A 17,439-nucleotide genomic window follows, 5' to 3' on the forward strand; every position below is an offset into this window, starting at 1 on the left:
ATTTGAAAGCTATCATACGCTAATGATGATGAGGTGACTCGAAGGGCTTACAGAGTAAGGTGCGGTCTTCCTCCTCCAAGTGAACCTACTACAGAGACTGTGTTAGACCCTGTTCGCTGGTTTGGTGGACAAGAAAGGCTCTGAGGAGGGGGTGCAAGGAAGGAAGTTCTGAGCTCTCAGACACATTATCACGCGATACACTCGAAGGACAGATAATTGAGCACTTTCTCAGACTCAAAGTAAATAATTTTCATCCCATACTTCAATCTTGATTTTTTTTTTTTTTTAAATGTGGATCTTTTTCTTACTGAGCCATTGAAGAAAATCAAAGGCATTCGAATTGAACCTCACACAGGCCACAAAAAAGAAGGTTTCTTTTTAATGAAATACATAAAATTATGCCTAACCCAGCTCTGGGAGACGGGTAGCAATCCTGACGTGCTCTTTTGTGGCTACAAACATAGAATACCCTTTGTGCCACAAAGCAGAAAGAAAAGGAAAAGAAAATTTAAAGAACCCGTTTTAAGAACATCAGATAGCAAAAAAAAAAAAATCACATACTCAAAATATCTATATGCACATTTATACGCATATAGATATGCGTATAAACCCAGTTAAAGGACAGGGTTTAATTATGCAGAGAGGGAGGAAGTGCTACATTATCTGTATCGGTTGATCATAATTCTTACCAAGGCTTCATGATCTTCTGCAATTTCTGGTATCGTCTGCAAAAATTAAGAACAATCATGTGAGAAGCATGTTTGAAAACGAGGATTTTTATACAAATCACATACTGTGAAGAAAGCTCAGGATTAAATCTAGGGAAGATTTAACTACCGTGAAGTAGGGAAACTTTATTCATTTCAAAGCATTACTCAAAGTAATAAATTGTTGTTCTTTAATGATAAGAAACAATCAAAAGATCAGGATTAAATAACTAAGCAAACTACTGTACTTATGGGTAAAGGCAACAAGAACACTGCCTTTGACTCAGAATGGGTCTATGTTCGACGTGGAAAAATTCATAGATCTAAGAATGGGGTATATTTTCACTGACAAGAGTGGAGCCAAAAAGTACCAGTTGTTCTTAAGTATATACTCAGTGAAGACGCAGTTAATTATCTTTCTTGGGTAATTTTACTTTCCCTTTTCTTGAGAGAAAAAAAAAAATCTGAAGGAAGACATCATGAGACACTGCAATAGCCTCCGGCATCGAGTATGTTCTTCTCTCTGTATTGAATACCCTGCCATTATTTGTCCCACCAGCTAAGACCTAAGTTCTCACCTGATTCTAGGATCCCCCGAGAAGCCTCCCTAGCCTCTGATTTCCCTTCCTTGACTGGACTGAGGGTGGCACCCACGTCTTTAGGTACTTTAGTTGTATGACTCAAGACATCTCACTGTCCTTCCAGCTCCTTGAATGCAGGGGCTCTGCACTGTGACTCAACACTATAATATCCAGCACATGCAGAGTAGGTATCAATAATTGGTTGATGAATAATCACGTTTTCAACCACATAAAATGCAACCACTTCAGAAATCTAACTGACCACGAGAAGATCAGATCTAGTCTTTGGTAAAACTGGGTGGTCAAAAATGTGTATGAAGAGAACTTCCTCTTCCTCCTCCCCTCCCCCTCTTTTGCTCGCCTTTCTTAAAAACGAACAAACAAACAAAACCCAACAAAACAAAACAAAACAAAAAAACATCCCTAGCTTCCCTCCATCTTCCTCCAAAAAGCCAGTGGGCAGGTTAAAGGAGGGGTGGCCTTGGGAGGCAGGCTGGCGCAGAGGTGAAACCCTTTACGAAGGGCCAAACGCTACCTTCCACTGGAAGGATCTGGGGCTTCTTGGAGAAATGGCTCCTCCCAGGACTGGGGCAAGGAAAGATTAAGTAAGTCTCGAAAATCTCATTGAGCCGGAAAGTTAAGAAATGCTCAAAGAATAATGGAAGACAGGTCAGAAGGACACAGAGGACTTTCCACTGCCAAATGTGGGACAAATTGAGCATCAAAATAAATCATAATAGTAATATACTGTAGCCCACTGGAAAACGACGGGAATGAACAGGTCCACGCTGTTTTAAAGTGTGGTAGGCTGGTACTGTTGAAGAAACAATCTCTGGAAGAAAAACATACAAACCTCATTTCTACTATCTTCCATTTTCCATGGTGTAACTACTCCAAGATTATTCATTAACTAATTACTGAGTGTGGGGGTGGAGGGGGGCTGGGGAGCATCTAAAAGGTGCTATCTTAAGGGGTCAAAGTGAACACCAAGAGTAAGACATACTGTGTCATCAATAGGACAATGGAAAAAAAACACAAGCATCTGTGATACCTCAGCCAAAGACATACGATATGGGTCTAAAAGGATAAAACATTGGATAAAACTGTAGAAAAAAATTTGTGTTTCAATGGAAAATCATGCAGTGTTTATCTGGCACACTCTTCTGGGTTATCAGGTCCAGCCCTATTGCCTAACTGATAGATATGTATATTTCATCCTTTCTGTTGGTAATTTAATTGACTTCCTCCTTGAGGTGAAAAACAGGTTTGTCTCCATTTACAATTCATTTCAACATTCCTTTGCTCCAAATAAATTTGTGCCCTTTGAATTTTCCTTTGAAATATTTATAACATTTTGCCTGGTTCTCTCCAACCACATGCATAAAATGAATTCTTTTAACATATGTTCACTTTTAGATCTGTATGAAAGTCATGCTTTTATCATTCCCTGAAAATTACCTTTAATGAATTACCTCTTAATAAACCCAAATTGGAGGACAGTCTATGAAATGGCTGACCTATATTCTTAAAAAGTGCCAGAGTCACGACAGAAAAGGAACAAGTAAGGGGTAGTGACAGAAAGAGATTAGGGGAAAGACAGGACTGTTGGGTGCAAGGTGCTACCCTGAGTTAGACCTTTGTATGAAAGGACACCACTGGAACAACAGGTGAAACTTGATCTTGCAACTTTTCTAGGACGTGAGTAACTGTTAAGTTAATTAAACCAGGAGCTCAGGTCACTGAGGAGGCTCTAACATCTTGGTGGCCCGTGCAAGCAAATCCGAATCTAAGCCTGGAAATGCCTCGAGCTTTCCACCAATCGCAAACAGCCAACTCAGCTTCAACTACAGCCAATCACATCACGCCCTTGTCCTGCTCCGCCCCTTGGCTCCTGTGGGCGGAGACTGCCTCACAGCTTCTTGTGTGGCATTAGCCGATTTTATCTGATTTTTGCTCAAATAACTTCTTAAAATGTTTATTATGCCTCAGTTTATCTTTTAACAGAACTGTTTCAAAATAAACATATGTAGTGAGTGTGTGTGTGTGTGTGTAAGTAACATATGAAACAGTCACTGCAATTTTTTGAAATTGCCTCTGGCCTGGGGCCTGGGCACCCTTAGGTATTTATGTGTCCCCGTCCTGTGGCAGACGCTGGCCTTGGAAAGTCCTCCCTGACCAGAGTGCAGAGATCATAAAGTCAGTGCCAAGTCACGAGTCACAGTGTTTCTTACTTCTCAACGTCCTCACTGTAGATGGAGCATAAGCGGAAGAGGAACTTTGTGCTGTGATGTCTGTTTTCCTCACTGTGGGTTTACCCTCTGCGCCTCTCAAAATACCCATCTTTTAAAGAAGCCTGACCAGAAGGACAAATGACTCTGGAAAGGCTGGTGTTTCAGAGTGGCCAGAAGCCTCTCATTTCAGCCGAAGGCATGGCATCCTTTTCCCTAGCAGAAGATAATCTCCTTAATCAGGGCGAGTGCCCCCTTCTCATTTCCATTCCCGGAGTGACAGACAGAGACACAGAGACAAAGCAAAAAGGGCGGGGTGGAAGCAGATCCAGTTTAAGGAATTTTCTGCCCCAGGATTCCTGACAAAGCCCAAGAAGGTTGGCCCCTTTGGCGATTATGATGCAAATTTCTGGCAGAGCCCGGAAGGGCTGCTGGGTTTAGGGACTCCCTGAGCTCTGCAGTGCACACTTCAGGAAAGCAGGCAAGGAACTGGGAAGACCTGGCAGCCTTCTCAGCCCAGGCCCACAGACCACACAGAGTAGTTTCTTTTTGGTGTGGTCTGGGGAGCTGTTCGCTCCTCCAAGGTGAGCTGTAGGATGTGCACCGTGTCACCTGCACTTAGTGGCACTAAGGTAAGTCCCTGATCCATCTGGCCTGGCCTGGGCCATCCCAGGCTTATAAAAGACACCAGATTCTTAGAAGCAAGAGCTTGAGTTAGAGTTGATTAATCTGTGTCCTTGGAGATTAACAAAGTTACTTTCAAAAAGGCAACTCATCTTTTGCATGAAGACGAAATTTCAAAAAATGTCACACATAATCCTAAACTGTCATCTGTAATTTTGTATCTCTCCCACACACCTTCCCCCATTGTGCCTAACCCAGCATCAGGAATACCCAGCACCCAAATAATAGGCGCTTTGCTAAATGACTGAAACCTACAAATTCATTCTCAAGTGCAGCCCAGAGGCACCAGCAAAGCCATGACATCATCCGGAGGGTTAAGTCAAGTCCTACCTCAATTTTCACATCTTCTAAGAAAGGGCCACAGCTCTGATTCCGGCCAGGAGAAAATGATTTGAATAATGACAGTTTAATATGAAACTATTCATCTGTTAATGAAGAATGGTGTCTTCCGTGTGAAATGTATGGCGGAATGAAGAGGGGACTAATAATTCATACGAATAATGCCATTTGTTTCTAGGACAATTAGGGGCTTTGCATACCTCTAGAGTCACTGTGAAACTCTTTCCACTGCTAATACAGCCAGATTTTGGAGCAATGACTTCAACCAAGCCAATAAAAAGTACTCATAAATTCCTCAGATTAGTGAGGACTCCTCAGATGCCTCACTGCTGTTTTTCTTAGAAAAGCTAGAATCCCGAAGGGAACATCGACCCAGTACTGACCAGGGTGTTAAAACGAACATGCTCACACACACACGGCAAAGTCTAAATCAGGACATCTCAGCAAGCCATGGGGACGTTCTTACTTTAAAGCGGCTTTAAAATGTGTGCATCCTCTGAATCAAGAATTTTATCCCAACAAAATCATTTAAGTGTTCACGAAGATTTTGCTAAAAGAAAAGCTGGTTCAAGAACACTCACAGTCGTGAAAAAACTTGAAAACAATGAAATGTCCAACAGCAGGGGAATCGTTAACTATATTGTGCATGACCTTCAAATCATTGTGTTACATTATGTATCAACTGAGCCTTAACAAAACTTTAAAAATAAAATAATATGCAGACCATAAAAATGATGAGGGGAATAATATTTAATTACATGAAACTACTGTTAGGTATAAAAAGCAAGCTACCAAGAGCACGAATAGTATAATTCCACTTTTGTAAAGCCTGTACATGTATGTGTGTATGTAAAAGAATATACGAAAAAGATATACACCACAATCTTAAAAATGTCTGTCTCTGGAAAGGCAGATTATACATGATTCTTATTTTACTGCTTTTGCTTATTTGTGCATTTCGTTTATTTTTTAAACAATAAATATATGTATATTTAATTAAGGACAGAAAGCCAATTCAAAAAAACCTGTCTGAGTTTTTGGTAAATACACAAATTTAACTTTTTTCACACTTGACTTTTCTGCCCAGGGTGGTGCTAACAGCTGACTCATACTCCCAGGGCGTAATTTTCCTGTCACGTTGCCAAGTGGGAAGGAGACTACAAAGACACTGTCCTTTCGTTCTTGAGAACGTCCCCTTGTGCCTCTGACTGTCTAAGAGTGGGAGGACACAGGATCAATCGTCCACACTGTGCACATAGAGGCGCAGAAGAACACGGTGCCCTGTTAAAACCCGAAGAAAAGTGTATTATTCACCACATGAAAATAGCGTTGCAGGTAGAGTTTTTTTTTTTTTTTTTTTCTCTCAAATAAATCATTTCTGAGAATTCTTTGGATATGCATTTTTTTTTTTTTTTTTAATGCTGTCCATTCTTGGTGTTTTTCACCTGACACCATTTCCTTGCTCGGGTCGGGGCGACACAACGTTATTTGCTTCCACGCTTCCACCTCAAACTGAAACTGGAAATAGAATTTCCAAATTCCACACGGATGGAAAAATTAAATTCAGGTTTTCAACACTGCTCTTCCAAAGTGACATGTCCTCATTGTTCTTTTGTTGCTAATTTGGCCTCCTGGCCCCTCTTAAAACCAGCTGGAGAGAGACTTTAAAAGCTCAGCTTTGGGTAATGAAAGAAGGCAAGCAATCATTACAGATAAGAGTAAGGAGGAAAATTCCAGCTACATTTCTTCAGTGTTTGTTAAAATTTCCGCAGCTTCTGCTTAGAAACCTCTGCCTTCCCAGCTGGAAGTGTGCCCAGGGTCATGATTAAATGCCTTCCAAACTGTAGGACCTATTTGATTTGTGTGGTTTCTATTCCAAAGGTTTTCTGTTCATTAATTAGAGTCCTGCTCTAAGTTTAATTGAGAAGCCAGATTTCCTTACAAGAAAAATGTCTTTCTCTTTTGATTTTAATCTGAGCAAAAGTTCAGGGGGGAAAAAAAAAAAAGCTAGGGACCAAATGAGCACAGCTTCTTAGGATGAATTGCAGGACCCAGAGGAAGGACGGCAGGAGGCTATGGAGCTCCAGTCCTTCCTCCCTCCAACCGCCAAGGCCAGCCTGACTTTGAACTTATGCAAAATGGCAAGCAGGGCAGGAAAGGTGATCTAGACAGACACCGCTGCTTCCCGGTACCACAATGTGATGGGAAAGTGTAAGAGACAGATGCAGCACGGAGCTCACCTAAGATCTGGTCTTGGGTTCTGCTCATCTGCCTAAGACCTGGCTGCATGTAATAAACTGGGATGGCATACGAATTATAAATAGTTAAATATTACATTGAGTATAACATGGCTTTTTTTAAAAAAAGGAATTCGATTACTGTTGTTCAAATAAAGTTAGTCAGTACTGACATTCTCTCATGTTGTCCCCAGCCTTCGTCTGAGGGGTGTGATTCTTTGGAGCCACTCTATAGGTCAAGATGAGTTACAGAGTAAGGTGATGGCACAGGGAAGAAGTAACAATGTTGACAAGACGAATACATAGCATCAGTTTTTCTTGTTAAGCAAAAGATGAGTGTAATGGGTTGAATCATGATGAGTGTAATGGGTTGAATTTTGTTACCCCAAAGTCCACACGTTGAATCCCTGACCCCCCCAGTGCCTGAAAGGGGACAGTATTAGGAGACAAAGCCTTTAAGAAGAGGCGATTAAGTTAAAATGGGAACATTGTAATCTGATCTGACTGGTGCCCCTAGAAGACGAGGACATTGGACACATGGAGAGGCACTAAGGGTGCCTGCACCCGGGGAGAGATCACGTGAGGACACTGAGGGACGGCGGCCGTCTGCGCGTGCAGGAGAGAGACCAACCACAGACAAAACCGACGCTGCCGGTAGCGTGAGTCCAGCCTCCGGGACTGTGAGACTCCAAATGCCTGTTGTTTAAGCTGCCCTGTCTGTGGTATTTTGTGATGGCCGCACTAGCAAAACAGTATAATGAGCAACTAAAAACTAAGGCTCCTGGCATGCATGTTTTTCCCCTCGTTGTCAAAACACGTAACCGCCCGCTTGTGGAGGGGCTGGGGCTCCGCTCTAGCTCTGACTCAGGGCGCGCATCACACGGACCTCTGCTTCCAGTGGATCTACCAGTGTCATTGCGGTCATGATGGCAATTTTGGTGAATCTGGAAGTATTAACACAACACTACACTGACAGTTCAAAAGCTCGGGTCCTAGACTCCTCGGGCTCTGTGGCAAAGCCTCATGTTAGCAGGCTCCTTTACAGCGGGCTCCAGGGCACTGCTTGATACGTCAATGGCTGGGGACTTAGATAAATCAATAAGCGTGGGAACATTTTTACTTTTTTTTAACGCGTGACTGAGGTAGCACCCTGCAGGGCTCTCGGTCCGGCCAGGAGCAGCGATGGCATGGAGCAGGTCCAACCATGTGTGGCAACCCCACGAAGTCATCCAGGGTCCCCAGTGAAGGTGTTTGTCATCAGGACTCACGCTCCACGGCTCCCCAGGAATGAGAGTTTCCCACACTGACTGCACCCCGCAGCTTCCGACACAGACCCCGCTTTCTCCTCTTCCATGGTCAAGCCGTTTGGATGCCTATACTTATTCTACTTCTTTCCAGCTGTTCCAAGCTCCAACTCCAATTTATAGTAAACACTTCAGATTCTGACAACATCCAGAATTTCAGTTTTCCCGCCTCCCTCCACATTGACGTCTGCCAAAAATTTCATGAGCAGAGTTTTAGTCATCGTTCAAAAAATAAATAATACCTGCCCACAACTAACACTTTCTAGACACCCAAGCTTGCTTGCCAATCCTCTTAGATTTGTGTTTCCATCCATTCGCTCTTAGATATTTTTTCTATTTCTCTACGAGGTAAGACCCTTCCCTGCCAACTCCAAACTCTATACAATGTTCTTGTATGGGAGATATTCCTGATGTTATAAAACATCCTCTCTTCGAATAAGAAAAAAAAACCATCTCTTACTGGGAACCGATTGCAGGGGCTAAGTATGCTGAGTGTAGACGGAGGGAGGAGGAAGAGAGGAAGGAAGGAGGGGAGCGGGCTGAGACAGGTCTGCAGCACGCACGGTCATCAGTGCATTCTTGGAATCAGCAGGTACTAAAGGGAGATTTAAATGAGCCACACGTCAACCCCAGTTCTCAGTGATATCTAGTCTTTTCTAATAAATATCTATCTCAACTCTGCACATTATTAATTCAGCACATTAGTATGTAATTGACTCAGCATTTTCACACGCTCTAACCCGCATGCTCTAAGAGTCTATGCGAGCAGCACCTGGTCATATAGGATTAAGCAGTCTCCTGTGGATGCTGGCATTGGGTGGTCAGGGGAGTTAGCTGTCCACACATGTACAAGCAACACACACCGTCTGGCTCCTTACACTTCCCCGTCATGCCAGGGACTGAGAGGGTGAGCTCCCCAGTCAGAAATGCCCAGCCGTTTCTGGCTCATGATAGAACTCGAACTCCTTCAAGACCCATTCACTGACACCCCGTCTGTAAGGTTCCTGGGATGTAGCTGGTCTAATTTCTAGACTCGAAGCTTCAAGAGGAATCATACCTCAATTGAATTCTGCCTCCATAAATTTTTGAATGACAAGGCTCACATCGTTTTAAATTTCCCAACTTTCACTCTTTTGCATACAGTAGGTATTTAATAAATGTTTATCGTATGTAATTTCAAATAATTAAGGACATGTATTTCATCATTCTAATGTTAATTTTTCAAAAACTTTTTTCAGGGATGCTATTAAAGATAATAACCTAATATTTTTCCTTATAAATCTGAGATTTCAGGGATCAGGCGGGATTCTACCTCGTCTTAGATACTGGCTAGTTGGTGTGTGGAGGACGCGATGATACTGAAATTACATCTTAAAAGTCATTTTTTTTTTTTTTCCCAGAGCCTAGTCAATTTCCGGTCTGTAAAACTAGAATTTGAAAGTATAAGGGAAAGTGACAGAAACCCAGCATGCCGGAAAGAACAGCACACACTGGAGGTCTGGACAAAGGTGCTTACTCAGTGCCGCTTTCGACCATCTGCGTGAGGAGGAAGATGCCATCCAGGTTGATAAACTCCTGGGCAAAGGTGACGTCCCGGGAGAGGCTGGCCAGGTCCTTCAGGGCTTCCAGCTTGGCATCCATACTTGACGACTGAATTCGTTCATGGAGCTGCTGGGCGTTCTGAGCCTTATGGGGCGAAAACAAAGGGAGGAAGGTTTACGGAGGGAACCACGGCAGACAGAAAACCCACGTTTCAGTCACTGAGCAGCCAAGACGCGGAGGCTGAGAGCGCCGAGCCTCTGCGCGTACCACGGGAGGACGCCGCCCCCAGGCCCTGCCGGTGAACATCACCGCGGGAGCCGGTGGCCTTCTTCTGATGGGGCCCGTATTTCCATCTCTCAGAGAAGCAAGGTCCCCAGAACAGCAAAGCCCCAGAAACAGAAAAGGTGTAGCAGTGAGGAGGGGAAAATGGGGAAAATGTTCATCTCTCAGGTAAAATTTTTATCTAAAAACGACAAAAAGCTTTTTGCTTAGTTAAGCAATTACACAAATGTATACAGCCTGTTCACCAGTTCGGTCAATCCTCTGAGTGATAACTGCCTAAACGCAGTGTTCAAAAGCTTCATTAGACACCCAAACAATCTTTCCGGGTTACTGACAGGCTTCCAGCACAAGACAACGCTTGTAAATTTCCCTGTTTTCGACATGTGTTTCCCATACATTCACTGCTTACTGCACGAACTTATGACAAAATAATTAGGCAACCAAATTAGCAGCTTTGCCTAGAATGAGACATCTTTTTAAAACATTTGCACTTGGCTTCTACCAGCAGGGCAGGGAGGATTGGAAATATAATGGACGAGCTGAACTTCTGGATAAGAAATGGTCTAAAAATTTCTCATTCACACAGTATAAGTTTTCATCTCTTTCAGTTGGGACAAACAGTAAGAAAAAGAACATATTAACTCTTTCACCCCGACAGGCTCCACAGCCACAGCCCCCTCCTCCCTGCTCAGGTCCCCCTTCGCTGTCACCTGGAAGAAGCCCCAGCACTGGCTGGGTCACCAGAGAAACCAATGCAATTCTTCAGGGACCAAGATGGATGAAACCCACATCCCTACCCCCGGGTCGGAATATACTGTGTATCCCCTGTTATTATAACCAAAACTGACACTTTGCATCAGAAATCAGAAAAGACGAGAAAGGAGGAGGGGAGAGAGAGCCCTTCTGGCTCATTCACGATCTCCACGTACATGACACTTCGCTTGAACCCTAAATCTCACATTTTTAAGAGGGAGAATAGACGGCTGAGCAAGAATCACTTTATCTCTTAAAATTGTCCAAAGATATACTATTCTCTAAAATTTTCAAACGTATATACAGCATTAACATTAACCTATATTTGACCCAGGGGAATCGCTTTGAGTTCCTTGAGAAACACGTTTCCCCAGACAGGAGCTCTGTATTTACTGTAGGCATCGCGATGGTAACGAGCACTCAGAAACGATTCTATGCTCGTAACTGATGTTAACTAACGTATCGGTGCCGTTAATACTGGTGATGGAAACAGCTGACAGTTACCTGGCACTTTGTAGGAGCCACTATTCCAAACACCTTGATGAAGGAATTCACTTAATCTGCACAGGAGGTGCTCTCATCGTCTTCATTGTACAAAGGAAACTGAGGTTCAGACAAGTTCGGGGACGGGCCCAAGGTCACGCGGCTTGTCAGTGCTGGAGCTGAGACAGAACCTGGGGGGCTGGACTCTGGATGACAGGTCCTAAAGCAGTGGGTCGCAAATTGTTGCATGTGTGAGAACCACCTGCACCCCTGTTTAAAACCTCAGGGCCTCATCTGGAGTCTCTGGTTCTCTAGGCCTGGGACGGGGTCCCCTAGACTGCGTTTAATGAGAGCCTAGGTGCTGTTGCTTCTGCTGGTCTCAGAGCCACATAATGAGAAGCACTGGTTTTAACACTAATGACTGCATCTCCCTGTGAAGACAGAACGTACAGCCTGCCCCACTGGGCACACAGGCTCCGATTCTGTCTTCTAATCACCACCTTGTCTTCTTCAGCGAGGACAAAATGACCCCTTCCCGGCTTATTGTCCAAAACGATGATCTGCTTGCCCTTGTAAAAGTGTCTGCTTCTCAGGAGAAGCATTTGCTAAGGAAATAAAAAGAATAAGCCAGTAATTGTGGGATCTAGGTAGATGAGCTTTAGTACACGATTCTTTCCAGTTTTGCATGTGCTTGAAATGCTACCTACTTAAACATTAATGACTTAATTAATTTAAAATAAGAATAGTGGAGACAACAGCAGAAATCTGAAAAGGACAAGTGTCTTGAGCAGAGGAATCAAGACCAAAGTCCCAAATTGCAGGACTGCTAGAGGTTGCAGTCCTGTTGTGGAAACTGAAAATGTTGTCTCGAGATAGTCACACGCCAGAATAGTAAAGCAGGAGCCTGACGTGCCGGGGTCTTGGCCAAGTCCAAGAGCAGTAATACGGGCTCATCTACACTGTGTCCAGCTGCAACGTTCAGGTCACAGACGCGATGGCCCGAGTAGTTCCTAGGGAGCCATCTACCCTCTCCTGTACTCAACCCTGTGCTTGAAAACAATGCGCCCTGTTTATATTGATGGTCTTTTTTCTTTCTTTTTTTAAGGTATTTTCAATTACAGTTAACGTACAATATTATGTTAGTTTCAAGTGTACAACATAGGGATTAGACATTTCTATAACTTACAAAATGATTACCCTGATAAATCTAGTACACACATGACATGTTATTACAATATTACTGACCATAGCTCCCATTCTACACTTTACATCTCCACTACTACTTTGTAACCACCAGTTTGTATTTCTCATTCCCTTTCCCTTTTTCACCCACACACCCCACTTCCCTCTTATCTGGCAATCATCAAAATATTCTCCATATCTATGAGTTTGTTTGTTTTGTTTATTTATGTATTTTTCTGTAGATTCCACATGTAACTGAAATCATACAGCATTTGTCTTTCATTGTCCGACTTATTCCACTCAGCACAATACCCTCTAGGCTTATTAGTGTTGTTGCAGAAGAAAAGAATTCATTCTTTTTTAAGGTTTAGTAAGATTCCATTGTATATATCTACTACCTCTTTATCCATTTATTCATTGGTGGACACATACACACATACACAATGGAATATTACTGAGCCATTTAAAAAATAAAATGAAATCTTACATTTGTAACCGCATGGATGGGCCTGGCAGGTCTCATGCTGAGTGAAATAGGTCATGGTGCGCCCTCGTCCTCCAGGGCAGACCTTACTCTTGCCATCAACTAAGGAGTCAACTCTTCAAAAAAAAGGAAGAGTCCCGCAGTGTCTGCGGTTGGGTGAGTTCTCCTCTTGGTTTCTAGACGTAAGTTCAGCACTGTAGGGGCTGGGTCATTTAGGAAGGCGGACGGTCACAGCCAGCTGGGTGGGCGGTGCTGACGAGCTCCCGGAACTGGGAGTGAGACTGTGGAGCAGCCTCACGCTCTGCCACTGGTCAGCAGCGGCACCTCAGCGAACGTCTCTGAAGCTCTCTCAGCCTCGTTTTTCCCACCCGTACACTGACGAACTGTGATGAGGTCACATGTGAAGTTCCCTCCAACCTGCAGAGTCACAGATTGTTTCTCCGGTGGGCAGGGACCCTCATCACAGCGTGTGCCCGGAAAAGGTGCTGCTCCATAGCTGTGAGTCCCTGATGGGTGCCCCAATCAAAATCTTACATCAAACGTCTGGGACATTTTTAAGGCACTGTTTTTCTCATTGGAACTTGATATGTTTTGTTTTGTTCTGTTTTGCCTTCTTTAATTTTTAAATAATATGACTATGAAACTCATATTATAAAAATATGTATGATAGAAAAGTTTTGTAATGAATATATTGGGGTTTTATAAGGACAACATACTTTTTTGGGGGATCGGTTATGGCATATATTTCACTTGGCTTATATTCAAGCAAATCTTAAGAGTTATCCATTTCCAAGCTAGACCCCTTAAAGATCAAAGACAGAATCCTCACTGATTCTAGAAATATTTCTGGAAAGCATGCGCTGAGCGACGCTGCTGGGCATGCTTGGGACACACACAGGACACACAGGACAGCCACACACAGGACAGCCACGGTTCTCACCCAAGTGGGGTGAACAATGAAACAAACTAATGATAAGAAGTTAAATATCGGTGCGTTTTACAGCACAGCCTAGATGGGGTAATGCGGCAGAGCAGAACTGGTGGCTTTTCTAAGACACTGCAGTTTTCAGGGACAAGCAGCCTAAGGAAGGGACGTTTATGCAGAGATCTCATCGACAAGAAGAAGCCAATCACACTGGGGAAGGAGAAGGTGGGCTAATGGGCAGCGAGAAGGTGCAAAGGAGGAAGAGAAGGAAGGAACGAGCCTGGCAGGTCTGAGGGGACAGAAAGAAGGCCAGCGGCCCAGGGCTGATGGGCAAGGGGGAGGGCGGAAGGAGGTGAGGATGAAGGAGCCGCCGGGGCCAGGTGGTCTCAGGCGCTTGCTGAGCAGCAGGGCTAAGGGAAGCCTGGCCGGCGATGTGCTCGCCTCCCTAGAGGATGCATTTAAGCATTGGAGGCAGATGTGTGGCATCCTTGGAGACTTAAAATAGCACTTCTGTTCAAACACTGGAAGCAACCACAGCATTCAACAGGATGTGGTCATAGGATGACATAATATATGGAATTAAAAATGAAACTTCTAGAGAATGTAAGGGAGCATGCGCACATCCCCATGATGGACTGTTAGGAGAAAGCCCAGGATGCAAATATATCCCAGTGTTTGTGGGCAGCGGTGTATGTGCATGAGTGTGTGTGTGAGTGTGAGAGTGTGTGTGTGTGTGTATGTATGTGCACGTGTGTGTGTACCCACTAGAATGTAATCTCCAGGAGAAGAAATTTGTCAGACTTGCTTCTCACTTTATTCCCAGGACCTAGAACATCTACCTGACATCTACCAGCAGTTCAAAAAGATTCCACTAAACGAATGAATAAATGAATATATATGCCCACATATGTACATATATTTACATAAGAACCACCAAAGGAAAAAATCAAGATATGACCCATGGTTATTTTTGAATTGTAGTATTGTTTGTAGCAAGCTTCACTTTTCAAATTTTCCAGGATTCTGCAATATTTTTACATTTGAGGAGAAAATCGACATTATTAAGGAAGAAAATAGCCTTAGTTCTGATTCTTCAAGTAGTTAGCACAAATGAAAAGAGTCTGGTAGCTGCGTGGGTGATTGTGTCAGAATGTACGTTTTATTTTCTGGTATTGTTCCAAGGATGAAAAACAAGTTTCATGCGGAGACACTCCAGCAGCCTGAAGTGGCCGCCTCACGTCCTAGCCTGCGAAGGTCTGGGCCCGGACTCAGAGGAAGACAGGCTCCCGAGGGGTCAGCAGTGGGCGGAGACAGGGGTGCCGGTCCCGTGTGCCACGCAGCCACCATCTCCGTACCTGACGGTCCTAATTAAAATCGGCCCCAAGAAACCGCCAGGCGGGTGCCGGGTCCATGACTCCCATTCAGACGGCATCTGAGAAGCCCTCAGGCTCGCGGGTTCCACCGATGTGTTCGCCCGTGCACTCACTGTCACCCAGCAACCCACCTCCGCTCTCCCAGATGTGCTTCTGTCCCTCCACATGGCTCCTTCGCAGTGTTCTCCTCTCCCCATGCTCCCCAATCGCCCTCATTCCCCCGCTTCGCGCAGGGGATCTTGCCTCACATTTCGTAAGGAAATCAACGCCATCAGCCAGGAGTCCCTTCGTTTCCCGCTTCCAAGTTTGCTCCCCACGCCTGCACCCTGCTTCTCCCTGTGCTGTGCCCCTTCTTTCCTCCGACGGCCAACCCTTCCTCCGCTCTCGGGCCCTACCCCTCGTACCTTCGCGGGGACTCTTCGTGAAAAGTACCCCCTTTCTGCTGTGGGTCCTTTCCAGCTGCAGCAATCTCCTATAGTCCCCGTCATAAAAAATAAACAAACGAAACGCACACACCCATGGACCAACTCCCCACCGGCCGTGCCCTCGTTTCACGGCTCCCGTTCTCAGCAAAAGTTCTGGAATAAAGAGTGGCTGTCTCACCTCACCTCAGCTCACGCTCTCTCTTCTCCCACCCCGTGATGCTCCATGATGCTGTCAATATCTCTACGTGGCAGGGACAGGGGTCCCTTCCTCATCTCATCTTCCTGACCGTCTTGGCGGCCTCAACACACCTAACTTCTCCCCGCTCTTTGAAGCACTTTCTCCTCTTGGCTTCGTGGCTGGCTCCTCCTAATCCTGAGAATGCGCCCAAGGCTCTACCTTCTCCATGGCGACCTTACTGGCCCGTGGCTTTCCATGCCATGTACCTGGTGATGGCTGCCTACTTGCCAGGTCCTCACAGACACATAACAGACATCTCAAACTCTTCATGTTTCCCTTCCCAGACCTTCCATCCCAGTAAACACCACCGCTGTTTATCCTGCCCACACGCCAGGAACACCTGCAGCATCCCTCAAGGAGCGTGGTACCCAGTCCATAAGGAGGTCCCCGGGCCTCGCCGTCCAGATCACTCCTAAGAACCTCCAGATCCCTACGTGGCGGCAGCCCACGCCACCCCCCTCTCCTGCCGGGACGGCTGGGATAAACTCCTAACCTGTCCCCTTGCCACCCCTGCTGTCTGTTTCTGGGCAGCAGCCGGAGCTGTCACTCCTCTGCCTAAAAGCCTCTGCTGGCTTCTTCTCTCTAAGTCAGGCTCACAGGGTGACGGCAATAAATAGAACTTCAGACGTTTTACAGCCCTTTTTTAGTTTCTCAGGTCAGTAGAGAAAAATTGGTTTCAAAAATTGTTCATGGTCTTATTGTTAAGAATCTCTGATAACCTGAATCCACAGTGACTAAGAGAATACCATTTTTTTTTCCTGCCAGAGTAACTGGTCCCCAAAAGCAGCATGACAGGCTCTCTGACCTAGATGCCTCTAATATCAGGTGCCCAAACAGGAGAGAGCAGGAAGGGAGGATTATGCTGCCCGTTGAGAAAGCAACGGTAGTTACCTGATGAGAATTTTATTTACTATGATAACATGGGCCAAAATATTTGGCAAGAAGAATTCAAGTCATATATGAAAGGGCTCTTAAAAATCTAAGTTTGGAATACTAAAATGTTTTTAGCATAGAATGTTATGATTCACCTCTTCTATACTGTAGTGACCTCATGACATTTATTTGTGTCTATTTAATTAAAAATAATACCAGCACATGGTATAAAAATATATAAGGACTACCGGAAGTTATAAAATAAAATATAAAGTTAGGGCAGTGTTAACAATTGCATGTTATCCCTTGAGAATGATCTTTATCATCATTCGGCATAGCTACACCTCCTTCCCATGTACCTGCTGGGGTCCCCTTCCGCAGGATGTTCTGCAACCTGCTTTTGTACTTAATAATATATGTCAGCAATGTCCCCGAGGCAGCACACGCCATGTTCTTGTTGACAGCTGTACCGCGTTCTGCCACATGGCTACCCCACCCCCCACCCCAGTGCATTTAACTGGACCCACCTGACAGACAGTTAACAGGCTTCCAGTTTCTGGTTACTAAACACAAAGGTGCGCACAGCTGTCTGTGTGTGTGTGTGTGTGTGTGTGTGTGTGTGTGTGTGTGTGTGTGTGTGTGTGTCCTGCAGTCCTTTTGTGAGTCTATCAATTGGATAAATTCCCAGAAGTTAAACTGTCAGGACAAAGACGTGTATTTTAAACTTGGGTGGACACAGCGAAATCGCCCCCGAAGAGGTTGGACCAGTTTATACTCTTAAACACACAGCATCTCGCTT

General features: G+C 44.7%; 1 protein-coding gene across 1 annotated transcript in view; it reads right to left on the minus strand.

Moving 5' to 3' along the window:
• Nucleotides 1–17,439, minus strand: part of ELMO1 (engulfment and cell motility 1) — a 404,818-nt gene that overhangs the window by 316,878 nt on the left and 70,501 nt on the right. Inside the window, 2 exon segments of the mRNA XM_006912067.2 lie at nt 690–725; nt 9,597–9,766. Of these exon segments, the coding sequence (XP_006912129.1) occupies nt 690–725; nt 9,597–9,766 (206 nt within the window).

The sequence above is a fragment of the Pteropus alecto genome, unplaced genomic scaffold (genome assembly GCF_000325575.1).
Source record: "Pteropus alecto unplaced genomic scaffold, ASM32557v1 scaffold21, whole genome shotgun sequence".
Lineage (NCBI taxonomy): Eukaryota > Metazoa > Chordata > Mammalia > Chiroptera > Pteropodidae > Pteropus > Pteropus alecto.